The following is a 21,275-nucleotide window of genomic DNA, read 5'->3' on the forward strand; positions in this document are numbered from 1 at the left end:
CTACACGACCTGAAGCTACGCTGTCAGTCTCCAACACACAGACCGCCACGGTACCGAGTCCAGACGGAGTCCAGGCCACGGAGAAAAATGCATCATACCTAAGATCAGTTTTAGCTTCCAGTTTCCCAGTTCAGTTCAGTCTTTCTGTATTACATTACTTTTTAAGGTGATTAAAAAAACATCAGGCTACTGTGTTTTATTAGGTTTGCTGGTTTACGGTTATTTAAGCACTCACAATTTAATATTTGTTTTTAATTGGGGGACACATGACATTTAAAAAAAATGGATGCAGTAGAGGACTGGCTGTCCTGATTTAAGTCCCTAATGTTTATTTCTTTCACACATATAAAAAGACAGTAAAATACAATTCACACGAAAGGAAGATGAAATATGTTGGTTTGTTTGTTGGTTTGTCCGTTTGGAGGAAAACTCCAAAAGTCCGTGATGGATTTGAATGAAATGTTTTGGAGGGGTGGGGTGTGGCACAATGAACAATCCATTAGATTTTGGTGGCGATCCAGAGCATGATCCGGCTTCGGGATTCTTTTTCGGGGGCAGCAACGTACATGAAACCTGCCTTGGCGGAGGTCTGCGTTCTCCAAGTGCACTTCTAGTGTTGTTATGACTTCGCACTGGCGACAGCCGTGTCCAACCATCCATTCGTCTGTCTGTCCGTCTGTCCATCTCTCCAACCGTCCGTCCGACCGTCCGTCCAACCTATTCTCGTGAACGCAATATCTCAGGAACACCGGGAGGGAAATTCTTCAAATTTGGCACAAACGTCCACTTGGACTCAACGATGAACTGAATTTATTGGTCATGACCTAACAAAAACACATTTTTGGCCATAACTCAAGACATCATATGCTAATTATGACAATTTCACACTAATGTCTAACAAGATAAAATGATGAGGTGATGACATTTTGGACAGACATGGATGTAAACTGCAACATGACTTGTTGGCGGAGGCATACAACCGTGAGGTGGTAATTCTAGATTTACTGTAATTTGACTTCCCATGAATAAAAATGCACCAAGTGGAAAGATTCATATTGTTTAAATTTAGAAAAACCAAACTTAAAGGACATGCGTAGGCCTACTACAGGTATGCCACTTAATATTTGAGACAGACACCATAAGAAAGATTATTGTAACCACCAAATGGCTTAATTGCGTCAGTAAAACCAGGTTGTGTTATTTGCATTGTTGTTTCTACTCTCTATAGATGCAGTTGGTACTAATGCTATGCATCATTGCACCGACTAATGTAAAGTCCATACAGCTTTTTACCTGTCAGGGCAATCATCAGCTTTGCATTTTTTATTCATTTCAAAGAAACACATTCAACCAACTGACGCAGAAGTGATAAATTCATGACCCCAGGCTTAATCAGAGCGAAAGAGGTTCATGAGGTGGAGATAAAGTTGCTTGACGTATCTCCAATCATCCATGAGAGCCTTATGGGAAGCCCTTTTATTCCTATACATCATATAACCTGCCGGTGCAACGTTATAAACAGAGCAGGGTGCTGAAGTATTGGGGGGAGATGATGAGGTGTGGAGAGGTAGCATGCTAAAATGAATTAATAATCCAACCCAGCAGGTGGAGAGGTACACGCAACAATGCATTGCTGTTGAGGGAGTGTATCGTAAGTGTTTATGAGACCTCGGGACACAAGTGTTTAGCCTAATAATCGGACCTGTTCCTTGAATCAACGGGTTGGATATATACTTTGTCAGTGGCTGACAGCCGCGCTGCCTCTCCTGAATCTCAAGTCGTCCAGATAGTTAAGTCAAAGCTAAGATTAAGCCTCCTTTTAAGGAGGAACTGGCAGACTGTCAAGCCTGCTGAGTGAAGTTGGGTAACTCATGCATCTTGTTGTAGAGCAGATTGCGCTCGGTGGGGGATGCACCTGGCATGTTTAACCCCGCTGCCCAGGGCTCCTGTGAAATAAGAAGGGCATCAGTCCAAAACTCTGCTTTTCGGTGCCTATCATTCCCTCCCTGCTGGCTCGGAGGATTTTTTTTTTTCTCTCCTCATCGCCGTTACATCAGAACAGATTTGTGTGGAGCGCTGCCGAGTTTCTCTGTTATGATGTCAAATTATAGAATGAGTAGAGTCTCAAGAACAGAAGGCACACATTGAGACGTTGCATCGTGCCACAGCGGCTGAGCATAATTTAGCAGCAGCTGCTCGGTTTAAAGAAGTGATGGTTTTAAGTTTTTAATGTTTTTATGTGAGGTTCTCAATCTTTTTTGGTGGCAAATTCCAGACACTTTTGGCCAGAGCATTGAGCTTAGCTTCTCAAGTTTCTCAACTCATTGCCTCATTTTGCAGGAAACTCTGCTGCCTTAAAATTGGCACCCACAGTTCTCATGGGTGGTTTAGGATAGCTGCTACTTCATTGCTTCATCCTTGACACCACATAGAGGATTTTTTTATTTGCTATTTCAATTATTTTTCCCCTTTCCTTTCCATCTAAGGAGCACCCGAGACAGCGACGCAGACGACGAAGACGACGAGCGCCGGGTGAGTCGAGGCTGCACCCTGCAGTACCAGCGTGCCCTGGTCAAGGTGCTGACCCAGTTCCACACCACATCCACAGAGGGCACCGACCAGGTCATCACCATGCTGGGGCCCGACTGGCAGGTGGATGTCACGGACCTGGTCCAGGACTCCCTGAAGGTGGCCGACCCCAGGATAGCTGAGTTGGTGGACAGGACGGTGTTGGTGGGTCTGGAGCTGGGATCCACCGTGCTGAAGGTAAACGCACCACCCTCTTTACGCCTCAGTGCTGAGAATTCACATAAATCAGCAGTGAAAAATTAGGTGTCTTCTGATGACAAATGACGCGTCTGAGTGAAAAGCGGGCACGGCGTTCCTTCAGTGTGCCCACACACAAAAATGAAGGTTGAGGGAGGAAGATTTAAAAGTTGGAGCTCATCACTCTTTCTGAGTTTACAGCAGCGGTTGAGGGTAAAGATCCGGTTTCTCTTAGAGATGGTCGATGCCTCGCTTCAAGGATAATGCAGGTTTATTGCATTTCATAGTTTGGTTAGGTTATGATTAAGGCTGTCAATAGATTAACATATTTAATCACGATTAATCGCATGATTGTCCATAGTTAATCGTGATTAATCACAAATTAATCACATTTTTTATCTGTTCAAAATGTACCTTAAAGGGAGATTTGTCAGGTATTTAATACTCTTATCAACATGGGAGTGGGCAAATATGCTGCTTTATGCAAATGTATGTATATATTTATTATTGGAAATCAATTAACAACACAAAACAATGATAACTATTGTCCAGAAACCCTGGCAGGTACTGCATCAACTATCAATTAACCATTTATAAATGGTGGTTATTATAACCCAGTATTTTGTATCCCTGTCATCTTTCTTTTTCACCTTTTCTCTGCATCTGTTATAAAACAAAAAAACCCTCTCGGCCTCTCTGTAAGTGTTCGCTGCTTCTGATGTCCACTTCTCTCGAGTTAAAGAGCTCCCTGACGTGAAAGTGCATATAAATGCGTCGGCCGAGGCGGGTTCAAAAGTCCTTAAAAAGGGAAGCGGCACAAGTTATGAGGCCCGGGCGGTGATTTACCGACGCTTCACCGGTCATTTATGGGGACAGAGAGAAGTAACGGTCGGTGAGCGTTTTGATCACCGTGAACGATCACAGTTTCAGCCTGTCAGGAGAAAGAATGGCTGCCTGATGGATGCGTCCGATGATGGCGAAATAGGGAGAAAAGATAGAAGTCGCCAATCCATCATTTTAAATGTGCAATGGATCATTTGTAATCTGTTGAAGGGTATGAATAATTATGCATCAAGTTACCACCAGACGTAACTTGCCACACTGACTCGTAGCAATTGTAAATAAATAAATGAATAACTAGATAAGGCGTGCAGAAATGATGTCATCCCTCAAACATCTTAAAAGATTACGGATTGATCCAGAACAACGTGCTAGAGTTGGTCTGGATTAGATTAGTCAAAACTAATGTCATTAGATTACAGTCATGTAGAAATAGGTCCTCCATCAAGTAGCACTCAGCACCCATTTTCGATGTTGTCAGCTGATTGAATGGGTGTTTCTGGCCTGGCATCACTTCATTATGTGTAAATCAAGTGATCGCTGGTCAGTGATACCAAACTGAAACTCCAACTGCGTAGGTGGAAATGAATGAATGAATGAATGAATGAAATGTGCGAGGCAATTTAAAAAGTCTCCATTAAAACACCATGAAGGAAACAGAAAATTAGATCTCTGCGGGGATGAATGATTGATGGCTTACAAAAACCCAAATTACAAAGAAGTTACAGTAAAAAGATCTTCAGTTCGCTGAGCCTATTCTAAAAAAGAACAGGGAAATTATTATGCAGATTTTCTGAAAATGAACAGTGTAGATCTCAACAATGACCCTCCGAGTGAAATTTTTCCGTCTTTCAGAGGATTTGAATACGTCTTTGAGTCTTAGGAGTCTGATTCAACGTGTCCACCAGCTCATGAATATGAATACAGAAAAAAGAAGCAGCAGCTTTTGTGCAATATTCTCGACAGCCATTTGATTTCTCTCTTTTTGGAAGAACGGTGGAGGGTGATTGTGAGGATTAAGTGTCTCTGTGTTAGATTGGACAGGTCTGTTTAATTGAAGACACAAAAGAGAAAATATCTGAGGTTTAAAGGTAAAACTATAAAGATAGCAGATCTTAGTTTTTCTGTAAGAATACACCAAACCTAGTTAGAGTTGGGGGTTTAATCCAGAGGATAACTGAACAAGAGCTGCTCTGTTCGTCCTCTAATCAGAGATTATTTCATTAATATCTGCAAACACCAATCACTCGTCCAAAGAGAACAGAAATAGAGTCTAATCTACAGAATCATTAATCTCACCGGAAAATTATAGTTCAATATTTGCTATATGATGTATAAACAGTAAAGTATGGATCTCAACAATGTGATCCCCATTTATATGATAACTTCACTGGATGATTTCAGCCTGGTCTCCTAAAAATTAGGGCTGTCAAAGTCAACGCTAATCTGTTTAAACGCCACTAATTTCTTTAACGCATTAACACAATCGATCTTCCGGAGGTTGTAGCGGGCTCAGTTTTAAAGCTAGAGTGAAGATACTGATATCATATGAAACTAGAAAACCTAATGAATCCATTGATACCAACCATGTCATACTAGCTTGTCATGAAGGAGGAAAAATAACACTCCAAATTTACGCTACTTTATGCCCACTTTATGATAATCACATGCAGTTTGGGGGCAAGTCATAGTCAAGTCAGCACACTGACACACTGACAGCTGTTGTTGCCTGTTGGGCTGCAGTTTGCCATGTTATGATTTGAGCATATTTTGAATGCTAAATGCAATACCTGTGAGGGTTTCTGGACAATATTATAATTTGTTTGTGTTGTTAATTGATTTTCAGTAATGAATAAATACATACATTTGCATAAAGCAGCATATTTGCCCATTCCCATGTTGATAAGAATATTAAATACTTGATAAATCTCCCTTTAAGGTACATTTTGAACAGATAAAAAAATGTGTGATTAAATATTTTAATGGATTGACAGCCCTGGCTCCTATACAACGAAATTACATCGTCAATTACGGTTCGAGGGAACGTATTTTATCCCGGATTACATTTGTTTTTGAGGTATCACAAATATATTTCCAATCAAAGTCCGCGGAAGTCCACATAGCGAGGGAGGTCGGGATGGATTGATTGGTCAAACACAGGAAACGTAATTGAGAATGCAGTTTTGAAACGCCAAATGCAACACAATTTGTATTTATTATCATTGAAATTATATTTAATTATTGGTTTCTTGAGTGAATATGCAAGTACAACAAGTTCCACCCACCATTTAGCCTCTAAATGATATACTGTACCATGCTCAGACTCTTCAAATATTATCTCTTTGAAAATAGAGAGAGAGAGAACATAATAAAAGCAGTGAAATTTCCAAACAAACTCCCACGCAACAGCCTCTATCCCAAGAGGTCACATAAAACCCGGGACATTTGTCTCGTGTCATTCCCCCTTTTTCTGTCTCTTAACACTTTGATCTGCCTAATAAAGTTGAATACGTCCCCTGAGAAAGTCATCGTTTTATTGGAGTGACTATCGGGGATGCTATCGCGGTTGCGAGGCTCTGTAGCTGTCGAGGGAACCTCTGCCTTGCAGGGTTTATTCTGCAGCTGTTGCACTCACTTACTCTGTAATGTGGGAAGCTGTGTAATTGCCTGAAAGTTTACAGGACGGTAAAAGTTGAAAGCGAGGGTCATGTTTTCATTTTTCACTGCGTTTTTTGAGAGGTATTACATTTGTGTTTCATCAGTTCATCCTCTTGGAAGAGAAGCATTTTGTATTTTGTGCAAACAAGCATAAAGAGGCAGGATACATCTCGGCGCTCGTCAATGTTAATTACACTGATGGAAGGTTTAATGAAAAATGGCCATCGTTTCTACAAGATGAAGGCTAGAGCTTGTAGAAGTCAAAGCGTAACCAGTCTAAACTGATCTGTCAATTAAAGTCTGCAAAAATAATGGTTCTTTTGCTAAAGCTCTTCTTCTGAATAGCAAATAGTATTTTTGGGGGAGTTTTCTTTATTGACATTGTTCATAGATACTGTCTGATGTTGTTAACTGATGTTAGATGCTTTATATGTGTGCTGAATATTAAATCCAGGATAAAGGTAATACAACAACCAGGGGCAAAGCCGCCAAGGTGAACTGCTTTTATACGTTTGACCCATGAATTAACTTTGATATAGTACATTAAATGAATTATATAGTATTATATAGTACTCCTCTGAATTAATTTACTATGTGCCTTAAAAATATCTATTTTTACAGAATGCACAAGGAACACGTTTGACTTTGTGGATCAAAAATACTACTCGTAGTAGTGAGTTTTCTGTTTCCTTATTTATACACCAAGAGAATTTCAAATGAAGCTGTGAGTGTATATTTCTTAAAAACAAAGATAAAACTACCCTACGCGCCTTCACACTTTGGCTGTCCCAAGTGGCAGCAAGAGAAAAACTGTTTGAATTTCCCAAAATGTGAAGGGCTTTCAATATGCTGCTGGATTCATACTGCATATAATGTCTCATACTGTTTGATCGGAGTTACTACCAGTCTCCCAATTAGTGGGAACGACATACTCATACAGCTGTTCAACTTTGTAATTTAGTTGTACTTATACATTTCTTTTTTAATTACAGAAAATCTCACAGAGTGCAATTTTAACTTTCAACCAGCAAGAATTTCTTTTAGTGTAATGAAGCATAATAAAAGTATAACTGGAGGTTTAAATTGCCTCCTGCAGATCCCTGCATTACACCTGACACACCAGGTGGTTTGTTACTTGGAACCATATGAGAAGCCGTCATTGGAAACTGTTTGGAAACTGGCAGGCAGCAGGTGTCAATCATACTCTTGCCAAAGCCAGTCGGGAGAAGAGCGAAAACATCTTTTCCATCGAGGGAAGCCCTCGCAGTGCCGTGTTTTTCTCCCCTCTTTCAATGAAGAAATACTCTCCAGTTCTGATATAACTGATGCTATTTCAGCTACACTAATCTCTTTTGCTTGTTTAGAACGAAGAGTCGCCTCTCCATGTCACGTCACACACAAACCGCACCCAATTTCCTGTAGATGATGCTACTCGTGGTCAGAAACACTGCTGAAATACACTGTTTCACAGGAAAAAACACAACCAAGTCTAGCTACTCACGGTCAAAAAAACTGGTGAAATACACTCTGGGCCAGGGGGAAAAAACACACCCAAGTCTGGCTCCTTGCGGTCAGACACACCGGTGAAATACACTCTGCTTCACAGGAAAAGACACACCAAAGTCCAGCTACTCGCAGTCAGACACACCAGTGAAATACTCTCGGGTTCACGGGAAAAAACAGACTAAAGTCCAGCTACTCACGGTCAGAAATACCGGTGAAATACACTCTGGGCCATGGGGAAAAAACACACCCAAGTCCGGCTCCTCGCAGTCAGAAACACCAGTGAAATACACTTTGGTTAATGGGAAAAAAATACACCGAAGTCCAGCTACTCACGGTCAGAATTACCGGTGAAATACACCCTGGTTCACGGGAATAAGCACACCGAAGTCTGACTACTCATGGTCAGAAACACTGGTGAAATACACTCTGGTTCACGGGAAAAACACACAGACAAGTCCGGCTACTCGCGGTCAGAAATGCCAGTGAAATACACTCTGGTTCCGTAGCTGCCAGTAGCTCCTCACAGGACTTTAATTGGTCCGGTCACAGGCTGGCTGGATACTAACGCAGTACTTGAAGCCTGACAAGATGGATTTTCATTTGATTCCGTGATCCCGTGATCCCGTGATATCGTGAGAATCCAGCTGCCACGCAGGTTAACCCTGCATTAACACCTATGGTAAAATAGGGCACAGCTGCCAGTGCAAAAAAAAAGGTGTTCCTGATCTCTTCTCGAGGTGTGTTTAGAGTGTAAACAGTGTAATTTTCTGTAGATGTGTGAGGGTGCTTCGTTGCCTGGCTTGTTTTCCTCAGGTGTGTTTCTGCCACAGAAAACAGTGCAAGGTACCCATGAAATTTACAGCTTGCATGAATAAATCCTCCACTGACATTCGGTTGCGCTGCACAGCAAAAGTATGATTTATTGAATGAAAGGTTTGAGAAGCGTAGAGTGTAGTAGGGAGAAGATAATATAGTGCGGTGCCGGTAATATGCTCCAGCATGACTGAGTGCTCACCCATGTTTAGTGATGGAACTCTGCTGGTCAGTCAGTGTCAATCTGCAGCGTGGACTCATCGTTGATCTTCTCTTTGCCTAAAGCATCAGCGAAATAGTGCCGCGGCTTCCTGAGAAGGCCACCGACGCGACGCTCGCCACGCACAGATACACATAACGAAGCACTCAGCTGTGACTGATAGAGGAGCTCCTCGTTGAAGAACATGTAAAGTGTAACTACTTTCGTGCTTCGCTTCACCCTCTCCTGCCCGCGGCACCGATGACAAATTCAACTGGGAGCCGAGCTGGAAGGAGCTACACAACTACAGCTGACCTCTCAGAAATACAGACACGGAACACATTCATCATTCATTACTCGGTGTAGCTGCGAATCAATATTCATCCCACATTGTAAAATTTTTGTCAAAATAGCGCTGTTTACTTTCAGCCGGGAGGTGCGGGCTTTTCATATGTTAATTATCTCCCACCATCAGAGTGGGAGGAAGTGTTTTCGAAGTGAAAGGGATAGATTGAGTTCAAGAGTATTTTTTTTTTCTTCTGTCCCAATTAGGATTTTAAATAAACCCTGCCACAAGATTCAAATTGTTGAAATTGGCTTGATGAATGTAATATGAAACAGCATTTTTTTTGTCCTTAAAAGCACAGTAGAGCAGTGATCACATTAACATAGGTATGGGTAAAATGTAAAACAAAACAAAAAAGGCTGCACAACACAATTAGAAGTGATGTCAGGTGGGAGGCCAGTGAGGGATCATGTTTCTACACTGTTTGGTAATGCATGATGCGGGTGGTAGTTTGGGAATTTAACTAAATAAAGCAAATGATAAATACAGTTAATTAAAGGGACTGATTGTAGCGTTCTAAGCGTATAAATGTAGCGGGTTGGCGCATATGCGCGCTCGCATATGCGGGCTCGCATGTGGCCGCTGTCTCGTCTCCTCTGCCTGCTCGCCTTCACTCAGACAGCGCGCACGTTCTCGCGTACTCGCTCCACCTCTAGACGTGATCGCGCGCTCACTCCACACTGCAGAAGAGTTAGTTTAGCTCTGAGAATATCTAGTGTATGTAGTGGACGTTTGTGTAGAAATAAATGCTGCCGCTCCTCCAGACCAACAGAGGTTTCCCGTGTCTTGTGAAGTGACGGGGCTCCTCAACGAGTTACGTTATCATCTCGTTACCGACCGGGTGCCGGTGTCTTCGGCTGCCGGCTGAGGTCGGGAGGCGATAATGTAACTCGTTGAGGAGCCCCGCTGCTGAAGCCTGCGCTGAGCAGGAAAAGCCAACACTAGGATCAGCATTGATTCATGGAGAGACCTTCGTCTGGTCAGCTAACATTACTGCCAAGCGGCTGAAATATAGAGTGATATTGTGGTTTTAGCTGACGTCTGTTGCCTCACTGTTTTGAGCGACGCTCGTTCATGTCTATTTAGAGCGAGCAACGCTGACTTTCGTTGATTTCAAGGCCACAGGTGTCGCTGTTAAGCAGAATTTCTGAATCTTACAAATAGTCCCTTTAAATATTTATTTTTATAAATTGAGAAGTACCTAAAATTTCAAGTAGTTCAAGTGTTGTTGTTCACTTCATTGTGTAAAAGAAATATTAAATATTAAGCAGGCAAAATATAACATCCATGGCAGGTTATTGCCAAGGTGAATCATGTCCTGCCAAGTTTGTCCTAGCACGTATTTTTAGCCATGCATGCAGCATGGAAAAATCACTAACTGTGGTAAAAGAAAATGAGGCAATCTGAGGGGAAATGAATAACCAAATTGCAGCACTTCATCAGCAAAATACACCCTGGAATACATCACAGACATCACAAATTGATAGCAGTCGGGGAGGAAATCTTTCCTCCTGGGTTTTAATTTCTAATGTGACAAAAGCTTGTTTGAAGCTTAATTTCTTTCTGCAAGTGCCAGCACTTCTGTCCCCCAAGTGTTATTTTAAAAAAACAGAAGAGTGCATCTGATAAACTGTGACCATTGCTGGATCATTATTTTGAGACACTTGTGATACAGATGGACCTTTTTGTACTGACCAGTCTCTCTCTGTGCTCTGGACTGAAGCGCCTGCGACTCATGTTTGTGCCAATTATTAATAGCTTTAAAGCTGTCAGTTTCAACTAAGTTTCAAAACCCAAAGTTTCTGTGGCATCCTGCAATTGAACTATTTTCAGCTTCACACAATAAACGAATAATTTGGAACTAAATACAAACTCTCACGTCACGTTGGCTAAACACTTACCTTAGCTGTATTCTCACGATGTCGGGAGATAACACGAGAATCTCAGGATCACAAATCAAAACAAACTTCCATCTTGTCAGGCTTCAAGTAAAGCGTTTGTGTCCGGCAAGCCAGATCAAGGACCAATCAGCATCCTGTGAGGAGCTACTAGCAGCTACGGGCGTGGCTTAAGAGCAACGATTTGGCCAAAGCAACAGCACAAAACATACTAACAGATTTATTCATGAACAACAAGAGTCCCCACTAAAAAATGTAAAATCTTGCAAAATCTCTCGTGATCAAACGTGACTTTAGAGTAAACAAACGTGGCGGACGACGGGCAAATTAGCGATGTTAGTTTTTATACTTGGTACTGAAAATTCACAAAGAAAAATAATGGATGAAGTCATGGAGACACGTTAAATAAACTCTTGTGTTATTGCCACAAATCAACAAGTTGGTCCCCCACTTTTGAGCTTCATCTTACTTTATGCTTTGCATTTTGCATGCATGCTTTAGCCACGGCCGCTATGACGACGGCTGTTGTGTCCTTGCGCTTAAGTCAGCTTGGTTCCCAATTAGCTATCGTTCTTTCCCACGTGATTGTGTCCTCAGCTGTCCTCTGGGTTCCCCAAACACAACAAGATATCCCATCGTAAATATTGAACATGTTTAATATTTGCAATTTGAAATCGGTACGGTCAGGATGAACTTCCAAGCAGATCAGGAAATACAAAAAACACTCTTAACATACCTCACACCACAGGAACATCTGGAAAGATCATCTTTAGAACAATCAAAAAATCTTAGCTTTGCTCGCCATTGTCGGGATTGGCTTGACTCATGTAGTGTGTGAGAGGCAACTGTTCGTTCAAAACAACAGTGGCGATCCTGTAGAGGTCAGCGTAGCTGCAATAGCATCAGTTCTATCAGAACTGGAGAGTATTTCTTCATTGGAAGAAGAGCAAAGAACGACACTGAAGGCTTTTCTATATGGAAAAGGTGTTTTTGCTCTTCTCCCGACTGGCTTCGGCAAGAGTTTGATTGACAGATGGTTCATCCAATCACCTGCCAAGTATTTATTTTTATTTTTTCCAGACAGTTTCCAATGAGGGCTTCTCAGATGGTTCTGTGTATCAAACCATCTGGTAGGTCAGGTTAGCTAAATCCACCCTCAGCAACAATGTTAGTGATGAGAAGAGTCCAGACGAGACAGAAAACAGAAAACGTATGTGTAGTATGGGCAAAGTTAGGAATTATAAGTTTGTAGTGTTGCAAAATATGTCCATTTTTAACATCACTGTGCTTTAATATCAATAACAGCCCCGTGGCTCAGGGCATAAATTACATTATCTCATGCATGATTCTTGGCAGGTGAAGTGTTGCATCTTTGAGCTATCTTGCATCTATAAGGAGATGTCCCTTTGAATTTGCACATAATCTGAAGAAATGACTCATTCGGTGCACTTCCAAGGTTTTTTTTTTCCTTCACATTCAAGCTTCTTTTTGTGTTTTGGCAACTGTGGGTGGCGACTGCTATGAGCCATCATATCTCTAAATATCACTGGGTGCTGCTCTTGTCCAAAAATGTGTGCTTAGGCTTCTCTTTATTATTATTCTATGTTTCTATTATGTTTCTATAATGGTGCCTGTATATTTGAAAAATGAAAAAGGCACAGGAAGATTTGGGATAAAGAATCTATAGATGCATGAAACAGCTTTGTGTGACGTCTGAGGGTCTGTGTGCGCCAACTCTAGGAACAGAAATAGCAGAGACTGGGGGAGGTTGAAGCATTGATACCAAACTTGCACTGCAGCACCTGATCTGCGTAGCGACAAAGTGATGTTTCTTAAATATCCCTGAAATTGGATACATGACAGCTGAGGAATAAATGCCTACACAGTATAATATGTTTCCATCGAGGATCATAACCCAGAACAAGATTAGATTCTGTGATTACATTTTTTGATTTAGACAATGAAGGTGAACAATGTGGAGCGTTTTTTGAGTCGTGTTTTGACATTTGTACACAGTCGCCAATATTGATTTTAATAGTATTTCTTTTAGTTTAATTGGCCTGTGAAAATATCAGCAACAGTGGAATGGAATGTGAAATAGCAGAAAATCAATTGAAGCAAACAATTTCGCACCTCATAGGATTTATGTTTTGACGTGTTTTTACACAGAAACTGACATATTTGTGCTCAGGACACATCTTTCATCCGTCTGTCACTCTTAAACTGAATCCATCCCTAGAAACAAGAAAGATCCACCATCAAACTATTGCAAAGTTGTAACAGAAAAATCTCCCGTACTGTAAGAGAGATCCATCATGCAACTGTTGTCCTCATGAAAACTTTAAAAGTTTATTTATGCATCCTTTTACTATCATGCTTTAGGGCTTTGCATGCACACTAGTATGTGTGTGTGTTTGTGTGTATACAGTATGTGTGTGGTGCCTAGTGAACCATAACTCTGCTTTCTGGCACATTAATCCATCACATCCAAACAATATGCATAGAAAAGTGGAACCTGACTGCAGACTTTTTTTGCTGCGTAAAGGTTTGTTCTGCTATTTTGAGCCCTGAAGCTTTTACAAGTACGGAGGATCCAATGTCTTTATACAAATTTTCAACAATACTTTTGTGACATTATAACACTGATAGTAATGCAGCGCATAGACAGCGATACACTGACCGGTGAATTCACAAAGAATGGATTGCTGATAGCTCCGTGAATTGCGCATCGCTTTCAACCGCTATCCGCCCCGTCTCAAAGTCCAATTCACAAAAGATACCGATGATGATATTACAGCACAAATATAAAGTTTTGCAAGAGTGCAATTTGCCCTTTTTTTGCAGAGAGAGAGGGAAGAAATAATTAGTACATTTGTTTATATAATAACCTTATTTTTCAATCATTTTTTTCCTCATGTATTTACAAAAAAGTACATGTAGAGGAGCTTTAATAATTTATTTTTTACGACACAACAGTCACTACATCCCTAAATAAATGAGTTTAAAAAGAGCACGACAATTCCTTTGCCTGAATACAATCCAACACATTCTCACTCCCAACTCCTCAAAGTTAGGGGTCTATTTCACCCTCTGCGGGCACTTTGAGAAGTTTCTTTTTGTCTTATTTGTGCAGGTTTAGCGTCCGCAAAAAATCCTTTTGTGAATTCGCCCCACAGAGTGTTGTGCAGAGATACATAAAGCAAAAAATCAAGGGCAGGGAAGTGGAGGTGCTGTGGAGGAGACATGGTCACACGCGGCTACAGAGAGGCTTTCACACAGCCGACACCGCTACTTAATTGTTACCAACCATTAACCTCTGTAGGCTAAGAGGACATTAACGAGGAGCATTACGCTATTCTTGTAGCTGTGCAACACAAAAGGTTGACAACAATCATCAAGCCATCTAATTAGCGTGAGCTATCATGTTGTAACGAATGCCAGATTACTGACATTATGCACTTGGTTTTCTTGAGGACAGTAGAGCTTCTGCTCGGCTGCTTTGTATTGATTTCAGCGCTGCTTTCAACACTCTTCAGCCGTATACCTTCTAATTCGGAAACCTAGACAACTGGATGTCAACCCTACAGTCATGGGCGCCAAGTTAGAGTTGAAAGTGGGGGATGCAAGATTAGCGACAGACAAGGGGAGGTATGGCAGGACATTTTTCATTTAGGCTAATTAACCCCTGAAAGCGCCATTTCCTGCAATATAGAGCCTTCAATCATGACCGCTAAAGCTGCTCTTTCACCATTAAGCTCGGTTTAAATTGCACTATGTATCGCAGTGTTTCCCCACAGGATTCTGTGAGATTGTTCTGGGTGGATCTCAGACCCTCTAGGGGCGTCTGGTGCTCCCCAAAGAGAAAAATGCGTACATTTGAAAGTTAAATGCATCCATCTGGTGCACTTTGAGAGCAAAATGAAGAGGCTAGATGTATGAAGAACTTTGTGTTTTGTCCCGGCCGTCGCGTTCGAGTAGGCACTGGGCTTTCCATTAACTACAATGTATGCAGCAACAGTAAACGCTCAGGGAAAGTGCACCAGGAGTGCGGTGACGTAGTTTAAAGAGCGAAAGAGACACAGGGTGAATGGGTACAACAAACACAAGGCTTTCATCCAGGAGACCGCTGTTCATGTCGTGTCTCGTGCGTTACGTTTCACTTTCGCTTCGCAATGTCCAGCGTTCACAACGTTTGGTTTCATTTTCACTTTATAAACATTGTAGTTTTAAGCCCAACCTTGTTGTTTTTTCCTAAACCTAACTAAGTGGTTTTGTTAAACCCTAACAAGTGTTTTTGTTTAGTTCACAACATTAAGCATTAAGTGTTTACTGCAACCAAAAAGTGACGCCGATGGATCAAACGGTCCTGGGAAACGACGAGGTCTGGGCGAGGGATGACCAGCGTTCATATGAGAAAAGGGCTTAAAGACGGGAATGTAATTGAAATATGAAACGGCCAAATACTGTATAACAATTTGGAAAAAATGATGTTTTTGTTTTATCAGACTGTTTGGGAGTGTTGTCGGGTATAGAATGACTGCACGGTTTGGGAACCTTCCTTCATCATTGAAATCAAAGTTATCGCATTTGGTTCAGACTGCAGATGAAAATCATCAGTCAGAAAGATGATCACAATCTTCAGTCCCTCTTTGACCAGCGCGTTTTAATTAAATAGGTAAATATAATCCTCTGTGATCCGTCCCATATTCTGTATTCTCAAACTCCAGAAAAAAAATATTTTGTCAAATTTAGCAGAGTATTTGCTTAACTAGATATAAAGATACCTCAGAGTTGCATAAAAATCTGATCTGCAATAAATGAACATTGTGTGCTTGTTATTTCATTTCTTCTATTATCAAATGTATGTGAACCTCACTCATTAAACAGCGTAGAGTACCAGCTACAGGGGCTGTAATGAGAAGAGATTATCAAGCCACTGCTCTGTAGACTGTGCACTGTGTGTTTATGATTTTGAGCACAACAGAAATCATAATGTCTCCAGACCAAATTAATAAAACCAGACACCCCTGCAGATGCATCTGTTTCCGCAGATGATTTGGCTCGAGCCTTTACATGACAGATTACATTGCACCAAATTACACGACAAATTATTGCACCAAATTATGTGGCACTTAGATGTTGAGCCAAAGGAAGGGAAAAAAAAAATTGGACGACCATTGATGTAGAAGTCACGCAAGGGAAGACGCAGCCATAGCAACTGTCACAGCAAGTACAGTATAAAGAGGGAGATTAAAGGCTTCAAGTAAAGAACCATGTCATTTTATTTCTATTTTATCCTTCTTGCCTGTTTGAATCCATCCATCCGTCCATCCATCTGCAACCGCTTATCCCGTTAGGGGTCGCGGGGGGGCTGGAGCCGATCCCAGCCGACATTGGGCGAAGGCAGGGTACACCCTGGACAGGTCGCCAGTCCATCGCAGGGCTGACACATAGAGACATACAACCATTCACGCTCACATTCACACCTACGGGCAATTTTAGAGTCCACAATTAACCTAACCTGCATGTCTTTGGACTGTGGGAGGAAACCGGAGTACCCGGAGAAAACCCACGCTAACACGGGGAGAACATGCAAACTCCACACAGAAGGGTCCCAAGCCGGATTCGAACCTGCAACCCTCTAGCTGTGAGGCGCCAGTGCTAACCACTGCACCACCGTGCACCTGCTGTTTGAATCCACATTTTCAAAATGTCACATCAAATTTAAAGAGTAACTAAACCCCAGAGTTTTTTGCTGAAGTGCTTCTACCCTGGAAATTCAAAAAGTTGCCTCTAGAACGTCATCGGCTCATTTTCTGTAACCAGTGTAGCGTTACAAATGCCTTTTCTCTCTTTTCTGTGGATTTGAAATTAAGCCGTCAGCACATTACAAAACCTGGTGAATCAGTGTTAATGACTGATTATCTGGCAACAGCGATGTGCTTTCCTACGCTGTGGCAAGAGTGTGTCGATGAAGCATTAAGTTGTTAAGTTTTACTCAGCATTACTTGACCCCAAACTGCATGTGATTATCATAAAGTGGGCATGTCTGTAAAGGGGAGACTCGTGGGTACCCATAGAACCCATTTTCATTCACATATCTTGAGGTCAGAGGTCAAGGGACCCCTTTAAAAATGGCCATGCCAGTATTTCCTCGCCAAATTTTAGCGTATGTTTGGAGCGTTATTTATGACACCAATGTTTGTAGATTCATACTTTGGAATAAAATGTCAAGATTTGGACCTGAATCCATCAACAACACTAATACATACCCATATATATTGGTTGGTTTTCAGCTGAAACAGATGGTTTGGGGGTTTAGTTACTCTTTAAAGGACCCATATCATGCTTATTTTCAGGTTCATACTTGTATTTTGTGTTTCTAATAGAACTGCTGTCTGCTTAAATATACCTGTATTTACCCTCTGTCTGAAACGCTCCGTTTTAGTGCATTTCAATGGAATTGAAACGGAATTGCGTTGCTAGGCAACAGTTTGGGTCCATGTTTACTTCCTGTCAGCTGATGTTATTTACATACACTGCAACAGGAAATAAACTGGGACACATTTAGAATGTTTACGTTTAAAACCGTGTAATGGTCTAAATATTGTATATTTGTGACATCACAAATGGACAGAAATCCTAACGGCTTGTTTCAAAAGTGCAATTTCTGAATACGGGCTGTGTGTATTTCTCCGTATATTGAGCGTTTTGATAGTTTAACAGTATTTATATAGCACTTAAACCTGCTTTATAATGTAAAAGACCTGAAAATCTAACTTTTTACAATATGGGACCATTAAAAAAAATTGGCGTTTACACTTAATTATCTCGCTAACTTTCACTGCTGACTTGTAGACTTAAAATACTTTGGACTAAAATGTCAAGATGTGGACCTGAATCCATCAACAACACTAATAAATACCCATATATATTGGTTGGTTTTCAGCTGAAACAGATGGTTCAGGGGTTTTAGTTACTCTTTAAGATTTCTAAACAATGTTGTTTGGAAGCAAGACTTTAGGCGATGTGGTCGGCTTGCTGTTTCAAGGTTCCAGTTGACGATGATTGGGGAAGCTTGTCAGAGCACCAAACCCTTCACCGCTCTAGCTTCGCATGCTGAGTGGGAAAGACGCTTGAGCTGAAGGTGGAAAAGATTTTCCCCGTCTGACTCTGAGGACAAGGCCAACGCTTCGCTGAATGGCTCTTTACTTTGTTCAAGCCCCTCATGACCTCTGGTCGCCGTAGCAAAGTGAAATGATGATCTTTTAAAAGTGCTCAAGTACCGGGCGCAGAGTACCCGAAGAGAACGGCTTTAAATCGTTTTGGTATTTCACATGGTGACACTTAGATGTGCACCAGTGTTTCTGCTAACCGTCACTTTGAAGGCGTGAGGTGACCGCTTCAGATTGTACCTCGTTGTCTGGTCGCTGATGGATTCCATCTCGAGTGTTTGTTTTTTCCTCTATGATAGACAGAGAGGCATTGACATATGGATCCAAGACGCGCTGGAACAAACAACAGCACAGAGCACTTTAATCCAAAATTGGCTTGTCATGGGCTTTATGAGCTTCAGAAAAACAATAAAGCTGTTGTCTATTCTGGACTTAAACGATGTCCCTCTGTCATGTGGAGAAACAATAAAAGAGCATCTCTTCTCTGCAGGTTGAGTCTCCGCTGGCAGTGGACGCAGTGTTGGGAGAGTCGGAGTTCTCGGTCACAGACGAAAAGGTTTCCATCACGGAGATGCGTGTTCACGCCGTCTCGGGCCTGACCCTATCGCTGCAGCCCAGCCCCGGCAACAGCCACACCATGGTGGCCAAGGCAACTGGCGTCCAGACTCTCACCGCTCCCAAGCAGGTAACTCATCATCACACAGTGCAGAAAACGAGAAGTTATTATTCATCCAGTCATTGCTGTTTCATTTATGTTCACTAGCAGCTTCATGTTCATGGTGAGATGACTACATTTGTGCACAACCACAAAAACTGAAGCAGTACTTAAAACTCGCAATACATATCGAATCGGCACCAAAGTATCGTGATAGTATCGAATCGGGAGATAGGTGAATTGTCCCAGCACTAATAATAAAACACATACTGAATAATTTATGTAAAAGTCTGTATATAAAACTATTTAAAAATACATATTTTTTTCAAATCTGAAAGTATTCTACTTCAATCCATATTTGTTGGCGTTTAGTCTTTCAAAACATATTTGCTCTCCAGCTTGATGCACACAGAGGGAGGCACCTGTATTAACCGAGGTGGTCTAGCAGCAATCTAACAACGCCATAAACATTTTATTTCTCTGTAGGGTCCTTTCCATTATGTTGTCAGACACTTCTAATAACAATCTGAGCCTGTCAGCACTTTTAGTGGCCGTACACCGACGGTGAGGAGTTGCCCTGAGTGATTACATTACAGCCCGTTTAGCGGCTGCCTTCTGCAGCGTTCTCCCTCTGAGAACGCTGGACTGATTTCAAAAATTGTACAATTAGTCACTTGGAAAATCGGGTCCAGGTTGAAAAATACTGAAGTTACCCTTTAATATAAATCAATGCAATGTCCTACTAAGTAACAAAAAGCTTTCATGCGTGCAATTCTTTTCAAATTTGTATTCACTAAAACAACAAATGTCTGACTGAAATATTCACAGTGCATTTTAGTTGGCAAAACACGAAACAGAGTATCATACAAATATGCAGGTGGCTCCACAACCTTTGCTATATATTTATGAAGGCTATGTGTGCGCTGATGGTAAAGTTACCAGCAGTCTACCTGAGGTAAATAACAAGCACTCGGGCGACTTTCAAAGCACAAATTCAGATGGATGACGATGCTGCTGGAACTCAGTCGACCTCATTTCACTGAAAAAGTTACTTAATGTGTCTCTGCCCGTGTTTACCGTTGTTGTTCTGGTGCTTTCTGATTCAGGACATGAAACAACATGTTGAATCACAATGTGGTGTATAGTTACCAATGTATCTGTATTGTTTTTTTTCGGATCATTATGTATGTAGGTTCGTATTGAATCATCTTTCCAGTTTACTTCCCATCTATATTCTGAAGGGGTTTGTTCATATGTCATTCATCGCCTGATTTATACAACATTTTAATCCTAAAAACATGGAGAAAATGGATTTTTTTATGGCATTTTCTGATTTATGGAGTGATACAAATAGATATTAAATACCATCTGTTAAATTGATTGATAAAATAACAATAAAATTGTACAAATTAAATAAAATAAAGTAGGCAATTAATAAAATAGAATTAAATTATACAACTTCAATACAATAAAATAAGTGATTAATAAAATAACAATAATATAGAATAAAATTAAACAGCTTGAATACAATAAAATACGTGATTAATAAAATAACAATAAAATAGAATAAAATTAAACAGCTTGAATACAATAAAATATGTGGTTAATAAAATGGAACAAAATTATACAACTTCAATACAATAAAATAAGTGATTGATAAAATAACAATAAAATAGAATAAAATTATACAACTTTAATATAATAAAATAAATGATTAATAAAATTAAAATAAAATAGAATAAGATTTTACAACTTCAACGGAATAAAATAAGTGAACAAAATAATAATCATCCTTAGGTTTTAAGTTTACATTTAAGATTTAATAAGATAATACCTCATTTGTATATTTAAACATAAAATTTCACAAAATGTGTGGTACAAAACATAATGTCAGTAATCAACTGGTGATAACTATTAGTTAATTGTTTTACCCTATTCACCTATAGTGTCTCCCCTTAAGGTCTAAACGTAATACCATTGACCTTTTAATGCATTTAAATAAGGCAATGAACCAATCACCGATTACTAATTGCAGTAGCGTGTACATGTAGCACTGTGTCTCTTTATGCCTTACTTACACTCAGTGTGTCTCCAGAGAGCAAGATGAAGTTTATTTGCAAATCCCCTCCATGTCTCTATATCAACAAGCAGCCACTAGTTTCACTTCTAAGTAATACAATTATTTCTGAGCTAAATCTTTTAAGCTCCGGGCCGCCAGCATTGTTAGCAAGGACTCCAGATAAAGGCAGTTGCGGTGAACTAATAAGTATCCTTGTTGCTGCTTTATTACAACCTTCATATTAGTCACACCGGGCAAAAATACTTCTGATAAATGCATTTTCCAAAATTGAATTTATTGCTCAAGTGAGGAGTGGGAAGACGTCTGGGTGAAGAGCTGCTTTTTCTTCGCCACTGTGTC

At 40.7% G+C, this 21,275-nt stretch overlaps 1 protein-coding gene across 4 annotated transcripts in view; it reads left to right on the top strand.

The window, feature by feature from the left end:
- tmem132e (transmembrane protein 132E) overlaps positions 1 to 21,275 on the top strand; it is a 451,229-nt gene that overhangs the window by 420,914 nt on the left and 9,040 nt on the right. For all 4 annotated transcript variants that reach the window (XM_074609980.1, XM_074609982.1, XM_074609983.1 and 1 more), the window contains 2 exons: positions 2,487 to 2,766; positions 18,692 to 18,886. In XM_074609980.1, the coding sequence (XP_074466081.1) occupies positions 2,487 to 2,766; positions 18,692 to 18,886 (475 nt within the window). The remainder of the gene's footprint in view (positions 1 to 2,486; positions 2,767 to 18,691; positions 18,887 to 21,275) is intronic.

The sequence above is a fragment of the Sebastes fasciatus genome, chromosome 16 (genome assembly GCF_043250625.1).
Source record: "Sebastes fasciatus isolate fSebFas1 chromosome 16, fSebFas1.pri, whole genome shotgun sequence".
NCBI classification, from domain to species: domain Eukaryota; kingdom Metazoa; phylum Chordata; class Actinopteri; order Perciformes; family Sebastidae; genus Sebastes; species Sebastes fasciatus.